We start from the raw sequence: 15,883 nt of genomic DNA, 5'->3' as shown, positions 1-15,883 counted from the left end.
TCGACCCACCTCTTGAGCTATCGTACGAAACTACCACAGGTTCTTTGTGAAACGTGTCAAAAGGCGTTATAAGTGGAACGTAGCCACAGGATAATGTCATTTTATCTGTCATATTGATTTTAAGGTTAACTTTTGAATTTTTTGTTTGAATTTTTTTCCGAAGCTTGAGAAGTTATGGCGAATGGGCATGAAAACAATGGCCTAAGTAAGTCATAACTTCATTTTTCGCTTTCAACAGAATAACTAATTAAATGTTACAGTCCCAGCGGATCACGAATACATTAAGGCAAGTAAAATGGTTAAAAATATTGGAGATATGCAACGTTGGGAAAAATCAGAAGCATACAAGGTAAATAGCTCATATTATCTATATATTTCAATTATTATAAACATACTATATTTTAGGAGTTTTTCGGGTTTATCTGTACCGTCAATATTTCTATCAAGGCCAAGAGTAATTCAGCAGGCAGTAAAAATGCTTCAGAATCTGTTAATAAAATTTGTGAGCTGCTGGAAGTTCTTGATAAATGGATAGATGAAATTCCTCCAATAAACCAACCTCAACGGTTTGGTAATCAAGCATACAGAAAATGGCATTCAAGACTTGAAGGGGTATAAATTTGAACAAATAAGAATTACGTTTAACATCTTTCTATGTTTTAGGAAATCTCACAACTATTACAAAATCTGTTACCGGAACCTTTACACAAATCAATAATAGAAATAAAAATTTACTTGATAGAAGGGTTTGGAAATTCTACTAGAATTGATTATGGAACAGGGCATGAACTCTCTTTCCTCTTGTTTTTATGTGCCCTCTTCAAAATTGGTTATTTACAAATTAATGATCAAGTGGCTATTGCTTGTAAAGTATTTGTAAGGTTTGTGCAGCAAACAGTATATATTTATTCAACTGCTGAAATAATATATTTGTAATAACTTCAGGTATTTGGAGTTAGTAAGAAAACTTCAAATAACTTATCATATGGAACCAGCTGGAAGTCGTGGTGTTTGGAGTTTAGATGACTATCAATTTGTACCTTTTATATGGGGCAGCTCTCAATTCATGGGTTAGCAGATGTATTCTTTTTTATCGTGGTCTTATTCAACTCTATATTTTTTAGAAACTGGTTGTTGGGAAACTACCTGTTTTCTAAATCCAAATATAGTGGATAAATATGCAAATGAGTATATGTTTCTTAGTTGCATTCAGTACATCAATAGTGTGAAGACTGGACCATTTCCTGAACATTCTAATCAACTTTGGAGCATCAGTGCTGTATCTAGCTGGTCAAAAATTAATACTGGTCTTTTAAAAATGTACAAGGATGAAGTAAGTTTGTTTCGAAAGACATTTCAATATTAGTTTATGTTGATGTTTCATAGGTTTTGGCCAAATTTCCACTAGTTCAACACATATACTTTGGTTCGATATTTACCTTGAAACCATTCACAGTTCCAGTAGCTAGTCCTCTAAAGAGCAGCTTCTATGCTTTGAACCAGCTACCTTCAAAAATGAACTACTGCAATATCAAACCTATGATTTCTACTGCAGTGACATCTTCACAAAACAGTGCTTATGAAAAAGTGGATTCTAGTGATCCTGCAACTTGTCAAAATATCACTGAAAGTAAAGATAAAGGGAGTTCTACTTTTAAAGTACCTTCAGTTGTAGCTGAATCAAGTACAACTTCGAAATTATCTAGTGACTTCATAAATGATAAAGGAGATGATAAAAAGTAAATTTTTCAAATTTGTTTGAAATTAAAAGATAATTATGCATATGTAATTGAAATATATATAAATTTATTTATTTATTTATGCTATATACAATGTAATGAAGTAATATATACATTATTATATATTTGATTTATTTTTTTTAGGGGCAAACTTTCAAACATTTTAAAAGGGGTATCAAGAATGTTTTCTCCTTTGATAGGGTAGGCTATAGATGGGAATGTAGGTGAGCATTTTGGAGTTTTTTAAGGCGAAACGAAAAGTTTTAACTTCCACATAGAATTCTAATCTATAAGACACTTTAAATTCATACCAGTTAATCAAAAAATGTATAATTGGTATACACATTTTAGTTATATATAGGATTTAAAAAACTACGTAAACATATCTACATACATACTTCATAAATAATGGGGTTTCTAATGAAGCAGTATGACTATATCATTAATAAAGTTAAAAACTATTTCTGAAATAAAAATGATAACAAAATATTTGAGAAAAAGTTCTACTTGTATATATTACAATGAACTGTTGATTATATAAAATCCGAACTGAGAGCTGGGAAAACATGTCTGGATTGTGAAGAAAATGAATATTATAACAAATACCTCCATTACTTATCACATCCCATAGATACAATGTGATTAGCAAAATATACAACATCTGCATTGAGAGTTTTAGAATATTAGTTAAAACTTCAAATTTATATTCTCGAAGACCTGATTCATATGTGGTTCCATGTACTAGGTATTCAAATTGTGAGTGTTGGTGTAATAGTAAACAATTTGTTCAGTATGAGATGAAAATGTATTTTTGACGCATCTAGAAAGTTATTATCCTTTGACAAAAATGGTACATAATTTTACGTAATTCAAAAATGTGATATTTTGTAAGTATTGGCTTGGCAAGTAACATTAGATTTTTAAAAGCTGTATTAAAAGTGAAATAAACCGCAAATTTTCAAAAACTTGTAATTTGTGATATATAGATTATAGGAAAAGTATCAAAAATAGAAAAATGTTCCTAAGTACTAACTTTTTATGGTGTAAGCAAATATATCATATGGAAAGTTTATTCAAGTAGTTCACTACCTGAGTATAAGTGAATTTAATGAAAGAAAAATGTCAGTGTCTGCTGTCATCTCTATAATACATTCCATACAAGGTTGAAATAATTTGTTGATCAAGTGTATTTTAAAACCAAATAATGCAGAATAGTTCAGGTAATATAAGTTTAAAATTTAAGATCACATGATATATTGATATCCATAAAATTTTGAAGGGAACGATAATCATTCTTACATCATACCCAGCAAATTGATTCAAACTACTGATCAAATGATGTTTTGGAGGAGGTCAGAAACATACTACGTAAGTTACTAATGTTCTCAAAATTGCTGACATTGTTTATGTAACTTGTACTGTAACTGTAACTACAACGACACTAGTGGGTACAAAGGATATTTTATTTTAGGAATATTTAGGATTTGTATACTTTATAAATGATGTAATCAAAGGCAAATCAAATGAACAAGGTAGCGCTAATGCTTCGCCAGAGATAGAGGGGCTTTGCGGAATTTTAGATATTATAGAAGATTGGATTGATGAAATTGGTGTAGATGAATATGAACCAAAATCGTATCATCGGGCATTCAGGAGATGGTATCGTAGACTTAGAGATGTAAGTATTAGTTATCAGATAAACACTGGTTCTGTATAGATAAAATGTTTATAATAGTACACAGTAATCTGTGATTTAAATTACAGAATAGATTTTCTAGCATTGCACATTTCAAGATATTAAAAGTTCCATCTAAAGTTGCTTCCATTTATTATCCATTCGATGGAATTTCCAATTATTTTTACTCAGATACACAGAATCTCTATTCCATAGAATGATTCATTTTTCTACTTAACAAGGTCTTCAATTATCAGATTCTCTGCTTAAATATATTATTTTAATAGTTATTATTTTTTTTTAGAATTCTGTTCCACTGTTGAGAGAGATAGTTCCGTCAATATATTTTCGAGCACTACCAGAAATAATGGTGTACTTAATTGAAGGCTTTGGTAATTCAGTCAGATGTGCTTATGGTAGTGGTCACGAAATGTCTTTCTTGATGTTTTTATGCAGTCTTTTCAAAATTGGATTTTTGAAAATTAAAGATGCTCCTGCTACAGCCTGCAAAGTATTTGCAAGGTGATAGTACATATCTTTATTAAATGATTTAACTCACTTATTACCATAAAATCGCATGTGTTATGTAGAAGAACACTGCTACCAGGCAGTATCCCAATCATTAATCAGTTTTTGTTGTGGAATGAAGATATATATATATATATATATATATATATATATATATATATATATATATATATATATATATATATATATAGGCCTAGTTTAAAAACATGACGGCTACCCGTACAAAGGAGGAAATGGTAATTAAATTTGAACAAATGAAGATAAAAGTATTGATGTAGGAAAGAAAAAGCGGAATAATTGATAAACATTTAATGAATATAATAAATTCGATAACAATTTATTCGTTATGTGAAAATACTAATTGCACAATGTAATAATCCAAGCCGAAACTAATGTGCGACCATCAGTAAATATTTCTGATTGAATTTTGAAACAACCTAAAATATCTGTAAATCATTCCAAATCTAGATTATTCTGAATAATGTAGATATTTCAAGAAATATTTTCATTTTATAAAACTAAATCTCGAAAAAAAGGTTTGCTAATTTAACCCTAATTTATTTCAAACTAAAATTTGGAAAAAAGTAACGAAAACTCAAAATCACATCCTGAATTTTAGCGCACGAATTTAGAAACATTCTGTTAGGTAAGACTGCATACATTGCATGGAGAACTAACCCCAATACTGTAATCTGGCACGCAAATTTCTGCTATGTTGACTAGGTAATAATGAATTTGTCATTTTTAGATATTTATATGTTGCTCAAAAACTACAAAAAACTTATAAAATGACTTCTCTTGGTGGTAACAAAACTTGGAATTTGAATGATTACCAGTTTGTTGCTTTTATATGGGGTAGTTCACAGCTAGTCGGTATGTACAACAAAATGGGGTATGTTTTATAGTGATGATAATTTTTTCTTCGTTATTTTAGGTAATACTGAACTTAATCCAACGTGTTATCTAAAAAGAGCTACTGTTAAACGCCATTCATCGCAATATATGTTCCTAAGTTGTATCCAATTCACTAATAGAATAAAAATAGACTCTTTTAACAGACATTCGAATCAACTGTGGAATCTGAGTGGAGTATCTTCATGGTATGGAATCAATTCCAGTCTTATTAGAATGTACCAAGCACAGGTAACTAGAAGTTGTATCCTTTAGTTATCATTTTATTTAAACCTCTATATATTTTTTAGATTCTGTTGCGTTATTCTATAGTAAAACACGTGTATTTTGGTTCAATTTTCACTCTAAAACGCGTTGAACGTTGGGCTAGTGTCCGCAGACCAATATTTAGTCTCTCAAAGGTTCACAGATCAACAATAAATGTGGAATTCTTAACTGATCTATCGGCCTCTCGAAAAACCATATCTTCTATAAACGGTTCTGTAAAAAGTAGAAGCAGAAATATTAGACTTGAATCGAGTAAACGTATAAGAGATGACAAGGGGAAACATGTTAGTATAGAGCATACTGTCAGAGATATTACGTGGGAAACAGAACAGGAAATTTCAAGTGATGATACTAAGGAAGTCGCAGACAAAACAATTACTGCTGATACTGATACAGAACAGACTTTACCGACAGTAGTTGACGATGAATTGATAGAAATAATGAAAAATGAAACTTTTAACCATACTCCTTCAACTGATAGCATTGAAAAGAATAAAGGAGAACAAATTATAGTAAGTCCAGTCACTCCTGAAAAAAACCGTCGGGTTAAAGTTAATGTAGATTTTGCTGGTGCCTAAACAGAAACTATTAAATGATTATCAAAAGGAACATCTATCGCAGATGTCATAAAATATCTTGTAAACATTTGAAACAATAAATAAACAAGGACATTTCATTAAAGGTTTTTGCAGTACTTATTCTTTTAAATATCTTAACCCTTCAAGGACAAAGTTTTGCATATATTGAACTTTTAATAATTTTTATTTATTAACAATTAGACACTCATAATAATAATAATAATAGTTTACAAAGAAAAATATGAATATTTCATTGAAAAATATGATGTGATTTATTTATAAAACAATGTTAAACGATTATTAATCTCGATCAAGTTTTATATAAATCCAGTGAAAATATTTACGTTTTTTGAATATATAACTTGTGTTTTGAAAACGCTGTCATATTTTTCAATTAGACGTGTAGTTGAACTGAATCTTTTATTTTTTTCATATTTGCTTCTGATATTAAAGGACAGTTTTTTTGGAAACAGTTGTTCCTAATATTACCAGCAGCTGAGAACCCCACTTTCAATAATTTAATAAACTGAAATTAATGTAGAGATTATTAAAGTGTCAATAGTACGGTCTTCGGGTAATTCGGTCAACATATTTATCAATGGATAACCTGGGATGAAAGTGAGACCCAACTCTTTGATTTGGTGTAAAAATTGATACTTTTACTATTCCAAAGTATCAATTTGGTTTACGAGAGGAAAATACTAACATCGAGCAAGTACAAAGGATAACAAAATCACGTAATACCTGGAAGATAAAAACTGCTTCGGCATGTAGAAAAGGTCCTATGATTGAAGATGACTTCAACACGCTCATAGGGTCCAATAGCTCATAACCCAACCAATTAGCTACTATTGTAAAGTTTTCATTCCTAATGAAACAAAAAATATAAAACAAATTATGTGTTATGAGCACAAAATACGTCAGGTTAGTCTGTATTGGTGGTATTGTTTTGTTTACAACATCCTTGTTCTTTGGTAATGGAAATAATATTTGCATTATTGCCCCGATTTCCGTCGTGGTGTTTTATTTTCAAAACTGATATCAAAAAAATGTCGAAAGTCATCAATATCCTTTAGACGATGGAACACTGATAGATAGTATCTAGAGCTTTCCACATTTATATGACAAAAAAAACCCATACTGCTTATCCTATTAATTATGCATAAACGAAAAAAATAATCACCAAGAAAGTTTAGTTTAATGTTAAATTCAATTTAGTTTTGATTTTTGATGCATAAACTAAGCTTTACATGTATATAAGGTTTAGTAATGAATACAACAGCTGTTATACACAAGAGTTTTTTACATTTAAGTGAGGGAAAAAAATAAAACTTGAAACTACAATCTGCTTTGGGAAACAAAGGTATATCATTTTTTTTCCTTGCGGAAGTTATAGCTTTTTTCTTCCTACTATCTATCACACTTTTTTGTATTTTTCTTATTTTATACATTCTTTTCTCTGTATATCAACTTATATTCTTTGTTGTACTGGAAAAAGTAATTGTCAATCTTCATACACTCTTCGTTAAACGTATCTTTGGATTCTTATTGTATTGTTATTACTCAAATTGTTTACATACTTCAGCATATTTTTTCATAATTAACATCATTTGTCTGGATTAGCAAGATCAATAATTGATAAATGGTATTTTATAAGATAAACTATCCTATTGTTATTATTTTCAAATTGTACATGTTGTGATGTCATCATGCGGGGAACTACGTTAAAATAATCGAGTCAGAGAAATATCTAATTGGATTTATGACTTGAATTTGACCATATAACTTGTTTAAAAAACGGACGCTGAAAATTTAGTATACCTTTTGTAAAATCAATGAGTAAAATAAATCTTATTAATCAATTCTTAATATTTATGCTATATTATACCAAAATTATCAGAATAATAATTATAGAGGGTGTATAATAAATAACGTAAGTGTCAAATGTCAAAATAATCGTACAACAAGAAAGTTAAAAATTCTGAGCACTATTTGTGAGTGAACCCTTTTTCGGTTAACTAAATCTGGATATTTCTGCAATAAAAACTAATACATTCGCATCATCATGATCTGAATGTAACCTGGTAGACCAGTGGGTAAATGCTAGCAGCTAACAGGTTGTTTCATTTATCTATGGTTTGTTGAACTTTGTTTTGAATTTATATCCCTCAAATGGCTGTCTACTATTAATTTTCATGAGTAGCGTCATTCGTAGGTTACTGAGGTTTCGGTTTTTATATTTTTCGACATTTCAGCATAAAAATAGCTTATTAATATTAAACTTTAGTGCGAAATTCATATGAGTGCGTAAATCGTTGATTACTGCTCAATAACAATAATCAAACATTTAAAATCTATTATAAAACTAAATAAATATGGAAAAATAATCGCGAAAACTGTGATCAAAGTCTGGTTCTGAGTTGGGATCCACAATCAGCTGACTTTAGATCATAGTTTACGAAACGTTCTTTAATAAGAAAATATTTTATTATATGTCTGTGGATTACTTAGTTCAGTGCATTATTTCGTGCCCTTTGGGATGGTTAACTCCTAGCTTTCTTTGAACATTAGTTAACGGCTTATTGGTTGTTGTATCATATAATAACACAAGTTTAGCGAGTGGCAGGGCCGGATTAAGATTTATAAGGCCAAGGGCTAAAATAATGAAGGAGCCACCTCAAGGAATTCGGAAACCCGGAAAAATTAAAACAATATCAATACGTCAGATTTACAGAATGTTTTCCAAATAATGGCACTCTTGGACCTGGAGCTCGGGGCTATAGCCACTCCAAACCCCTAGCTTAATATGGCACTACCAATCATCTTATCATCTGATTCCGGATGGTTAACTACAATTCAGGTCATGAAGCCTTGATCTTTGAATTTCTTTTGTATTTGTATACAGGCTGCGGATGTTTTTCTATTGATATTGCTGTAGGTTTTTTATTTTCGATGACATGTGAATATTTTTAACTAATAAGCTGTTTTAATTTCTAGTGAATTTTACCGATCTTTTATCATTTGAATATTTTCTTTCTGAAAAATCAGCAAATATTGTTAAAAGAGACATGAGAAACTTCGATCATGGTCAATATTCTTGAATTTCGGGGAATTCGGGAACAAATTTTTCATTTCACTTCATTACAGATCAAATCTTTGGCGTTTTTTACCTCCCGAAGCTCGAGAATTGGGCCGATGGAATTCAAAGTTGTAGTTCTATGAGAGATTCATTAGAGTTGAACAAATCAACTCGTAAATCCTTACCTATATTTATTATTCCGAAATTTAAAAACTTACCATCCACCAACGCTTCCCACCAACCATCATAACAATAGTTTCGATACATATGACAAACAATTATAGAACTCATCCCCGTAGATACATCAATAGATTACTGACTATGGAGAGGACCCTCCATATTATTGACTTTAAAAAAACGACAGACTATATGGATACATTTTAATAATTTATTTAAATATTGTTCCATTCAAACGGAACGTAAAACGTCAAAAATAAAACAATAATATTATATTTTAATATAGAAAATAAATAAAATACTACTTTGGCTTATTTAGGAAACTTATCGGCAAGAGAGTACGTCTTTCGAACAAAGACAAGTTAATACTGATGATATATAACGATACACTGATGCAGTGGTGAAGTAGTCACTTTTTGGTTCGTCCTCGTACCATAGGTAGAGGTATTTCAAAATTTTCAGGAACATGCAATGCTGACGTCACGCTAACCATATTAACGTTTTTTATATTCAAGGGTTTAAGAGTACTTTTACCTCGAGTTTCACTATTTATACGAACTGTTTTAACGTTGCCAATGTTTATAAATTTACTAGTTTTTTTATTAATTTTAGCACTGGTATTTTCTGTAAAATCACTCGCAGAAGTCACGTTTCCTCCGTTTCCTATATAGTCTACATTTTTAGAAGAAACACCTGAACCAAGTACGATTTTTCCACAATTTCCAACGTATTTGATATTTCCACTGCCTTTTAAAACTATCAGTTCACAATTATTTCCCACTATTAGAACGTCTCCATGATTTTCTCCTAAAGTAACTTTGCAGTTGTTTCCGGTAAGCATTATAGTACTTTCGTTTTCATTTATGTTTAATGTTAAATTGTTACCGACGTATTGTTTGGGCTTGGAGAGTCGCACGCGCTCTATCGTTACAACCATATTTTTAAAAGTTGTTTATCTATCGAAAAAAATTTATTGAATGATCGCGACGTTCGTGGTGCGATGGTTTTAAGCGATGCAACGGTTATTCACCGTATCATTAGATAACTGGCGGTCAGAGAACGAGGATACTGTATCTACAGGGAATCACCTTTAACGGTAATGCTTTTATCGTGTTTGAAGGTTCACTATTGAAATAATACCACTCGATTCTAATTAAAATTTATAAATTATATTAAGTTTTATTCAATAAAATTTGATGAGAACAAAAGTTATAGTCCATTCATAAATCCCGATGCAAAACTGTTGTTTCCCAAATTATTTCCATTATAGCATGGGCGTAGCCAGCGAGAGGCAACTGCCCCCCACTGAAAGAAGAATTAAATAATTTAATTAACAAAAAATATACATATTTTTCTGCACTGCATGTATTTTTGTTATCTGTTTTATATAATTTCTTTGTTGTTGTGGTCCTGCACACCAGAATTGTCCCACATCAGAATTGGATGAAAAGAAGTGTTTGATTGAATCAAATTTTCCGACGAAAATACACCTGCTTCTGCTTTAACTTATCTTCATCCTTCAAGCATGCTCAGAATGGCTTCAAAAGATTTCAAGAATTATGCAGAATCTTTCACGGCATCTTATCAGTTGGGTGATGTCCCTGCAATGGTACAATATGTGGAAGAAAAAGAATTTAGCAGAAGACGAATTAAAGGACATTGAAGTGGCTGCACTTTTGGAGGAAGCTGATGTTTTTTTTCCTGTAACAAGGCGCGTGCTTTCCCATCCACTACTGCTACTGTGGAAAGATCGTTCAGTACCTTACGAAGGGTGAAAACCTGGCTCAGGAGTACAATGGGTGATGATAGACTCACTGGGTTGGGTTTGATGAGTGTACATCGAAAATTTTTGAAGTAAAATCAGGATGCATAAGGAAGAAAGTTTTGGATAAATTTAGTTTATACCCAAGAAAAATGTTATTACTTCAATTTAAGTATAATTAAAATCTTGAAAAGTTTTGTTTTCATTTGCCTTTTCTTTTTATCCCATGGATCATGACCATGGTTTGTTCCCCCCTGTTTTGAATCCTGGCTACGCCCATGCATTATAGTGTTGCGAAATAATCGGAATTCTGTTTTTACAACGAAATAACATTTTCCATTCTGAAATAAATTATACCAGTAAAAATATCTGGTAGATTGATTTGCATTCTTTTGGTTCATATGGATTCTTGAACTGAAAATCTTCAGATTAAGGCCCTTCCTTCAACTATTAACTAAATTAAAGATATTGAGTTTTTGAAATCTTCTAAAATAATAATTAAGTTTTTTTGGTATTTTATTATGTAACCAGTTTCAATATTTTAATCGTTATATTGACCTTCACACCTTTGTTAACAAGTTTTTAATTTACATTTCCATGAAATTGAAATAATTTCAAGTTACTATAAATTTTGTCGAAAACAATCTACTGGTGACGTAATATTCAAATTTTACAGAGGATATGAATTTTTTTGGTTTATTTTATTACTGTTCTTTTTCAATAACATTTGAATTACACCCCGTATTTTCCAAAACACACAAGCACATAGGAATTTCGACATAAATACTTTTATCAATTCACTTCTAAGCTACCTGTATAAATTTCAATAGTATCAAAATAAGGCGAGAACACTAAAAATTTACTTAATAATAATTTGGAAAATGAGAAACAATATTGAAAAAAACTTGTTAAGGAATCAAATAATCCACCTCTTTCACCTAATCTATGTCTTACCCGTGATTCTACTACAAATATGTTTTTTTTTCCTCTAATTTATTGCTCTAAAAATCTTTTGGAGATAAATATGGCGATTTGGGAAAACACCCGATCACACCACGTGAAGAAATATTTTTTACAAATAAAACTTTGTATCAACCCATATCTATGATTTATGTTCGGTTGTAGAAATATCTGTGCAGGAAATGACGTAATAATTCACAAATTTGGAGTATTGTGAAACACAGTGAACGATATTGTCATCATTTCCAAAAAAATACTCTACGAAGAAAGGTCATGCATTTCATATTATCATTCAAATACTTTCATGAATGTTAAAACAAAAATTCTCCCAATATGCGCAGAAAATTTTGTAGCAAACACACTCAAAAGTACATCAAATTAAAGACACAATTACAGAGTGCTGTGGTGCATATAACCTCTAATATAGTCTACAGCATGTAATGAAAAAAGACAAAAAATATACTCGATAAAAATGGGTATAAAGAAATCTCGAAAATACAACTGGAAAATTACCAAACAAATGTATATTCTTATAATTCATCTGAAAAGCTTTCTTAATTCTTTTGAAGATGCTGTTATCACCAATTTACTACAAAAATATATGATTTAAAAATGTATTGCAACATATTTATGATAATTTTTCTAAAAAAAATACCTTTTGATAATAATTATCTCTGTACGTAGGTACTACAACTACAAATCCTGATTATATTTTTTATAAATAACGTGGGGTTTTTTACTGTTAATTTGTAATGTTAATAATTTAAATTAGGAATTTTAATAAGTTTGTGCTTAATTATACTAACAATAAATGTATGTATGTCATGGAAGATAAGCTAAAATCATAATTTGGGAATGGATTTGAGCTGATCCAATTCAATCCTCATTGCAGAATTTTGAACTGATGCAAGAATTTTCAAAATGGAGGTACTAGACTATGCTGTGCCTCAAAATGTATTTTTTAAGGAATTAGGGCTGTGCATAATGGCATTAGTTTCAAACTCTTACCTTGGACAATATATAATCGTTATAACGCAAAGAGGTTCTATTCTTGATTAATTAAAATTCAAGGTTATAGAATGACCTCTATTAAAATTTATACTGTTGTTTTAATAAATTATAAACTTGTAGTATTTTAATTGTCATTCAGAATTACGAATTAATAACTACTACATAGGCAACACCTATAACAACAATAATACTACATATTCTATTTTCCATGTTTTAAAAAAAATTTATTGATTCATTACGGAATTTATGTTCGAGTTGAGTAATCTATAAATCTTAAATTTGCTCTACATAATTCTAAAAGATCATGTATTTCAATGACCTAAATAATTGACCTTTGAATTGAAAAATATATGACGCAAAATTTTATGATAAAACGTCAAGCAAGAGATGTTCGGTTTATTGAAACGTTGAAATTTCCTCTTTCGGTAATAATGATTATATTTTGTGATAAAAAAAATGAAATAAACCATGTGGCATAAAAATGAGTCCGTATATAATAGCTTTATACCTCTAAACCTAGATGTCGCAAAGTGTTTTGTTTTATCTCATAGACTCTAGATGTCGGAGAAGTATACTTTAGAAATTTCACTGAATTTGCAATGTGAAAGTTTGAAAGGAATAAATTAAACACTACATTTCTTTTTTGCTATTAATAATGTTGTAATATACTGGGAATATATAAATAGTTAAAACATTTAAATTTATTTGAAATGAAATATTTAAATATCATTACTCATTATCATCATAAAAGTTTTGTTTATGTTATGAATAATCAAACAAAAGACAAAATGTCTACAACAGACAGGTTAACAACTTATTCAAGAAATGTTATAATCGATATGTAAAATTTGTTCAAGGAAATTTAGATTAAATGATAGAATTGAGTAATTTCTAATACAACTACTGATAATTAATATATTAATAAGTTAAGTATTTTCCAAATAAAAATATCAAATAGCAACCGCGCACGCGCGTTGAAATTGTGATTCTTACATTGTTGGGAAATAGTCCAAGTTTACAAAAGTGGATCCACGGACGTTTTACATTTACATTTTCAAAGATAGAAATACACAGAATTATTGAATAATATTCATAAAATGCGACCCAATTCCTTATTTTCAATGTACTTTATATTCATTTTTCAAAGGTGTTTGAATTAAACATTTCAAAAAGAAACGTTGTAACCTTAATGTATTAAAGAGGGGAATTGAGATATGATGACCGAAATAATTTATTTGGACATGAAACAATTAAAAGATTGCGTGTAGGTGAAAATCAATACTACCGGTGAAGGATTTGCGCACATTTTCCCTTCATTTTCACCCACACATCTTCGGGTATAGAAAACGACAACGTGAAAGAGAATGAAAATTGTTGGAAGCTAAATCGCTGATCATTGTGTAGGTGGTCTGAAGAGGTTGTTGTTAGAATAAAATTGGATTGTGTTCGTAGAATAGAATTTTTATTTGATGGGGCAGAAATCGAATAAAATATCACAATATCCTTGAAAATCGTTTGATTATAAAAGTTTTCCAACGATTTTATATATCTTATCATCTCATAACCAAGAAGTTGCTGTTTTCTTTTCAATGTGTCTCTGTTCATTTTCATAAATACTTAACTCATGTACATTACCTTCAACGATTGTTTAATAAATTTCTCCATTTGTATGTTCTAAATTTCTCTAGAGAGCAGACCATAAGTAAGTGTAGGTGTTTTCTTATTCGTATAGGTACCGTTGAACTGAACTGAACCGTAAGTACGAACTGTCTAAACACGGTCATCGGGAGTCACGACTGGTGACTTTTCTTGATTAAATAAAATGCATCTCTCATTGTTTGTTACTGTTACATGATAAAAGTATAAAAACCATAAATCAGAACATCACTAATCCATAACAGAGTCTTCATTTATCACTTTAATAAACTCAGTTACTAATATTTATTATTTCGATACAATAATTGCTTCAAAACCAACACAAATAAATAAATAACTTTTTAGTATTTCCTTGTATCAGTTATAATAGGGGAGGGTTGGATAATACCGCGCCCTTAAGAGCATAAAGGAAGGAAAATAAAATTTATGAGAGCGCGGCATTATCAAACTGGTTTTATAATACCGTGCTTTCAAAATAATACGCGATACCTAGGTCAACGAATATTTATTTAGGCATAATTCACAACTACATAACTAGACAGACTTCATTATTACGTCCGAATTCACCACATAATTTACATACGTCATTAGTATTCTCATTTTCTTTGTCTGAACTTTGCTAGAAATTAACACTCTTCTCTGCACAGATTTTCCTTTTGCCAAAGCTCAGTCATAGCTTTTATAGATAGTTATGTAGTTACACGGTATTATTAATTATCCAACCCTCCCCTACTCAAGATCTTTTTATCGATGAGAGGTATTTACATTCATAAGTGTATAATACACTCCCTCAACTTTGTATGTATGTTTAGAAATACGAATAAACCTCGTATTTCAAATGATACGAGCAAAAAAATAAGTATTTTATAGGAATTGATGTTTGCCAATGACGTTTATTTTCATAATTTATAAAACAATATCCTTTATTAGAAAATTGAAAACTTCCAGACCATAAAAGTAGTTTCATTGAATAGTGACGTTAATAAAAAACCCGCAACGTGTAAACATCCTTAAAAAGCCAGATTTTAAATCTATAGCTGATTTAATCATGTAAATATTTTTTTTGTTTAATGCTTTATACCAATACCTAGGCCAACAGTTAGCGGGTCATTCATTCGTCCTTTTGGCGCGAGAAGCATTTCTCTAGTAAGTGCTGCTGTCTATAGGACATAAACGCATTTACAGAGTGAAGGTTGAGTGCAGGCAACGTTGTCATATCAAAAAATGTATCGTTTATTCTCTGATAAATAGATCAAATTAAATATGTTTACCAGACTTGTCTGACTCGATTGAATGATATGAGAAAATATCAAAATAACAGCTGATTCGTTTATTACAATCTAAAAAATGTTTTGATTGGAATTTTAATGTATTTTAATTGATTACGTGGTTTTTAGAGTATTTAAAAATATCACTTATAATAAAATTGTTGAGACGGTTGTTTCACTCATATCGAAGTAAGACATATTTAAGTATTGTTATCTATCGATAAACAGTAATTATAAAAGCTTGAGAACAACAAAACCCGTTCGTCAAAAA

The 15,883-nt window shown here is 30.2% G+C and overlaps 3 protein-coding genes and 1 long non-coding RNA gene across 4 annotated transcripts; 2 read left to right on the top strand and 2 right to left on the bottom strand.

The window, feature by feature from the left end:
• Positions 1 to 66: 66 nt before the first annotated feature.
• LOC130451796 (serine/threonine-protein phosphatase 2A activator-like) lies at positions 67 to 2,704 on the top strand. The gene is made up of 8 exons (XM_056791045.1): positions 67 to 205; positions 261 to 349; positions 406 to 612; positions 664 to 881; positions 946 to 1,070; positions 1,125 to 1,333; positions 1,387 to 1,739; positions 1,884 to 2,704. Exons 1-8 carry the CDS (start codon positions 175 to 177, stop codon positions 1,942 to 1,944), a joined length of 1,293 nt encoding a protein of 430 aa, XP_056647023.1. The 5' UTR covers positions 67 to 174; the 3' UTR covers positions 1,945 to 2,704.
• Positions 1,884 to 6,236, top strand: LOC130451794 (serine/threonine-protein phosphatase 2A activator-like). The gene is made up of 7 exons (XM_056791044.1): positions 1,884 to 2,959; positions 3,019 to 3,107; positions 3,211 to 3,417; positions 3,719 to 3,936; positions 4,691 to 4,815; positions 4,877 to 5,085; positions 5,145 to 6,236. Exons 1-7 carry the CDS (start codon positions 2,944 to 2,946, stop codon positions 5,697 to 5,699), a joined length of 1,419 nt encoding a protein of 472 aa, XP_056647022.1. The 5' UTR covers positions 1,884 to 2,943; the 3' UTR covers positions 5,700 to 6,236.
• LOC130451798 (uncharacterized) lies at positions 4,237 to 12,809 on the bottom strand. The gene is made up of 3 exons (XR_008910793.1): positions 12,686 to 12,809; positions 6,444 to 6,567; positions 4,237 to 5,334 (listed from the first exon to the last, which is right to left on the bottom strand). It is a non-coding gene; the product is annotated as an uncharacterized LOC130451798 (long non-coding RNA).
• On the bottom strand, positions 9,147 to 9,942 carry LOC130451797 (uncharacterized). Its single transcript, XM_056791046.1, has one exon. The coding sequence runs from the start codon at positions 9,890 to 9,892 to the stop codon at positions 9,365 to 9,367; it is 528 nt and encodes a 175-aa protein (XP_056647024.1). The 5' UTR covers positions 9,893 to 9,942; the 3' UTR covers positions 9,147 to 9,364.
• Positions 12,810 to 15,883: the final 3,074 nt, after the last annotated feature.

This window comes from Diorhabda sublineata, chromosome X (assembly GCF_026230105.1).
Source record: "Diorhabda sublineata isolate icDioSubl1.1 chromosome X, icDioSubl1.1, whole genome shotgun sequence".
Taxonomy (NCBI): Eukaryota; Metazoa; Arthropoda; class Insecta; order Coleoptera; family Chrysomelidae; genus Diorhabda; species Diorhabda sublineata.
The sequence above is the reverse complement of the archived record's forward strand: the minus strand, read 5'-3'. Positions and strand labels throughout refer to the sequence as shown.

What these genes read in the sequence shown, in the direction of transcription:
- LOC130451796 (XM_056791045.1), top strand. Translation starts at nt 175, where the DNA reads ATGGCGAATGGGCATGAAAACAATGGCCTAA. An exon ending in TAAAAATGTACAAGGATGAA is followed by an intron (nt 1,334 to 1,386) that starts GTAAGTTTGTTT and finishes GATGTTTCATAG; the next exon opens with GTTTTGGCCAAATTTCCACT. An exon ending in GATAAAGGAGATGATAAAAA is followed by an intron (nt 1,740 to 1,883) that starts GTAAATTTTTCA and finishes TATTTTTTTTAG; the next exon opens with GGGCAAACTTTCAAACATTT.
- LOC130451794 (XM_056791044.1), top strand. An exon ending in GGTATCGTAGACTTAGAGAT is followed by an intron (nt 3,418 to 3,718) that starts GTAAGTATTAGT and finishes ATTTTTTTTTAG; the next exon opens with AATTCTGTTCCACTGTTGAG. An exon ending in TTAGAATGTACCAAGCACAG is followed by an intron (nt 5,086 to 5,144) that starts GTAACTAGAAGT and finishes TATATTTTTTAG; the next exon opens with ATTCTGTTGCGTTATTCTAT.
- LOC130451797 (XM_056791046.1), bottom strand. Translation starts at nt 9,892, where the DNA reads ATGGTTGTAACGATAGAGCGCGTGCGACTCTCCAAGCCCAAACAATAC.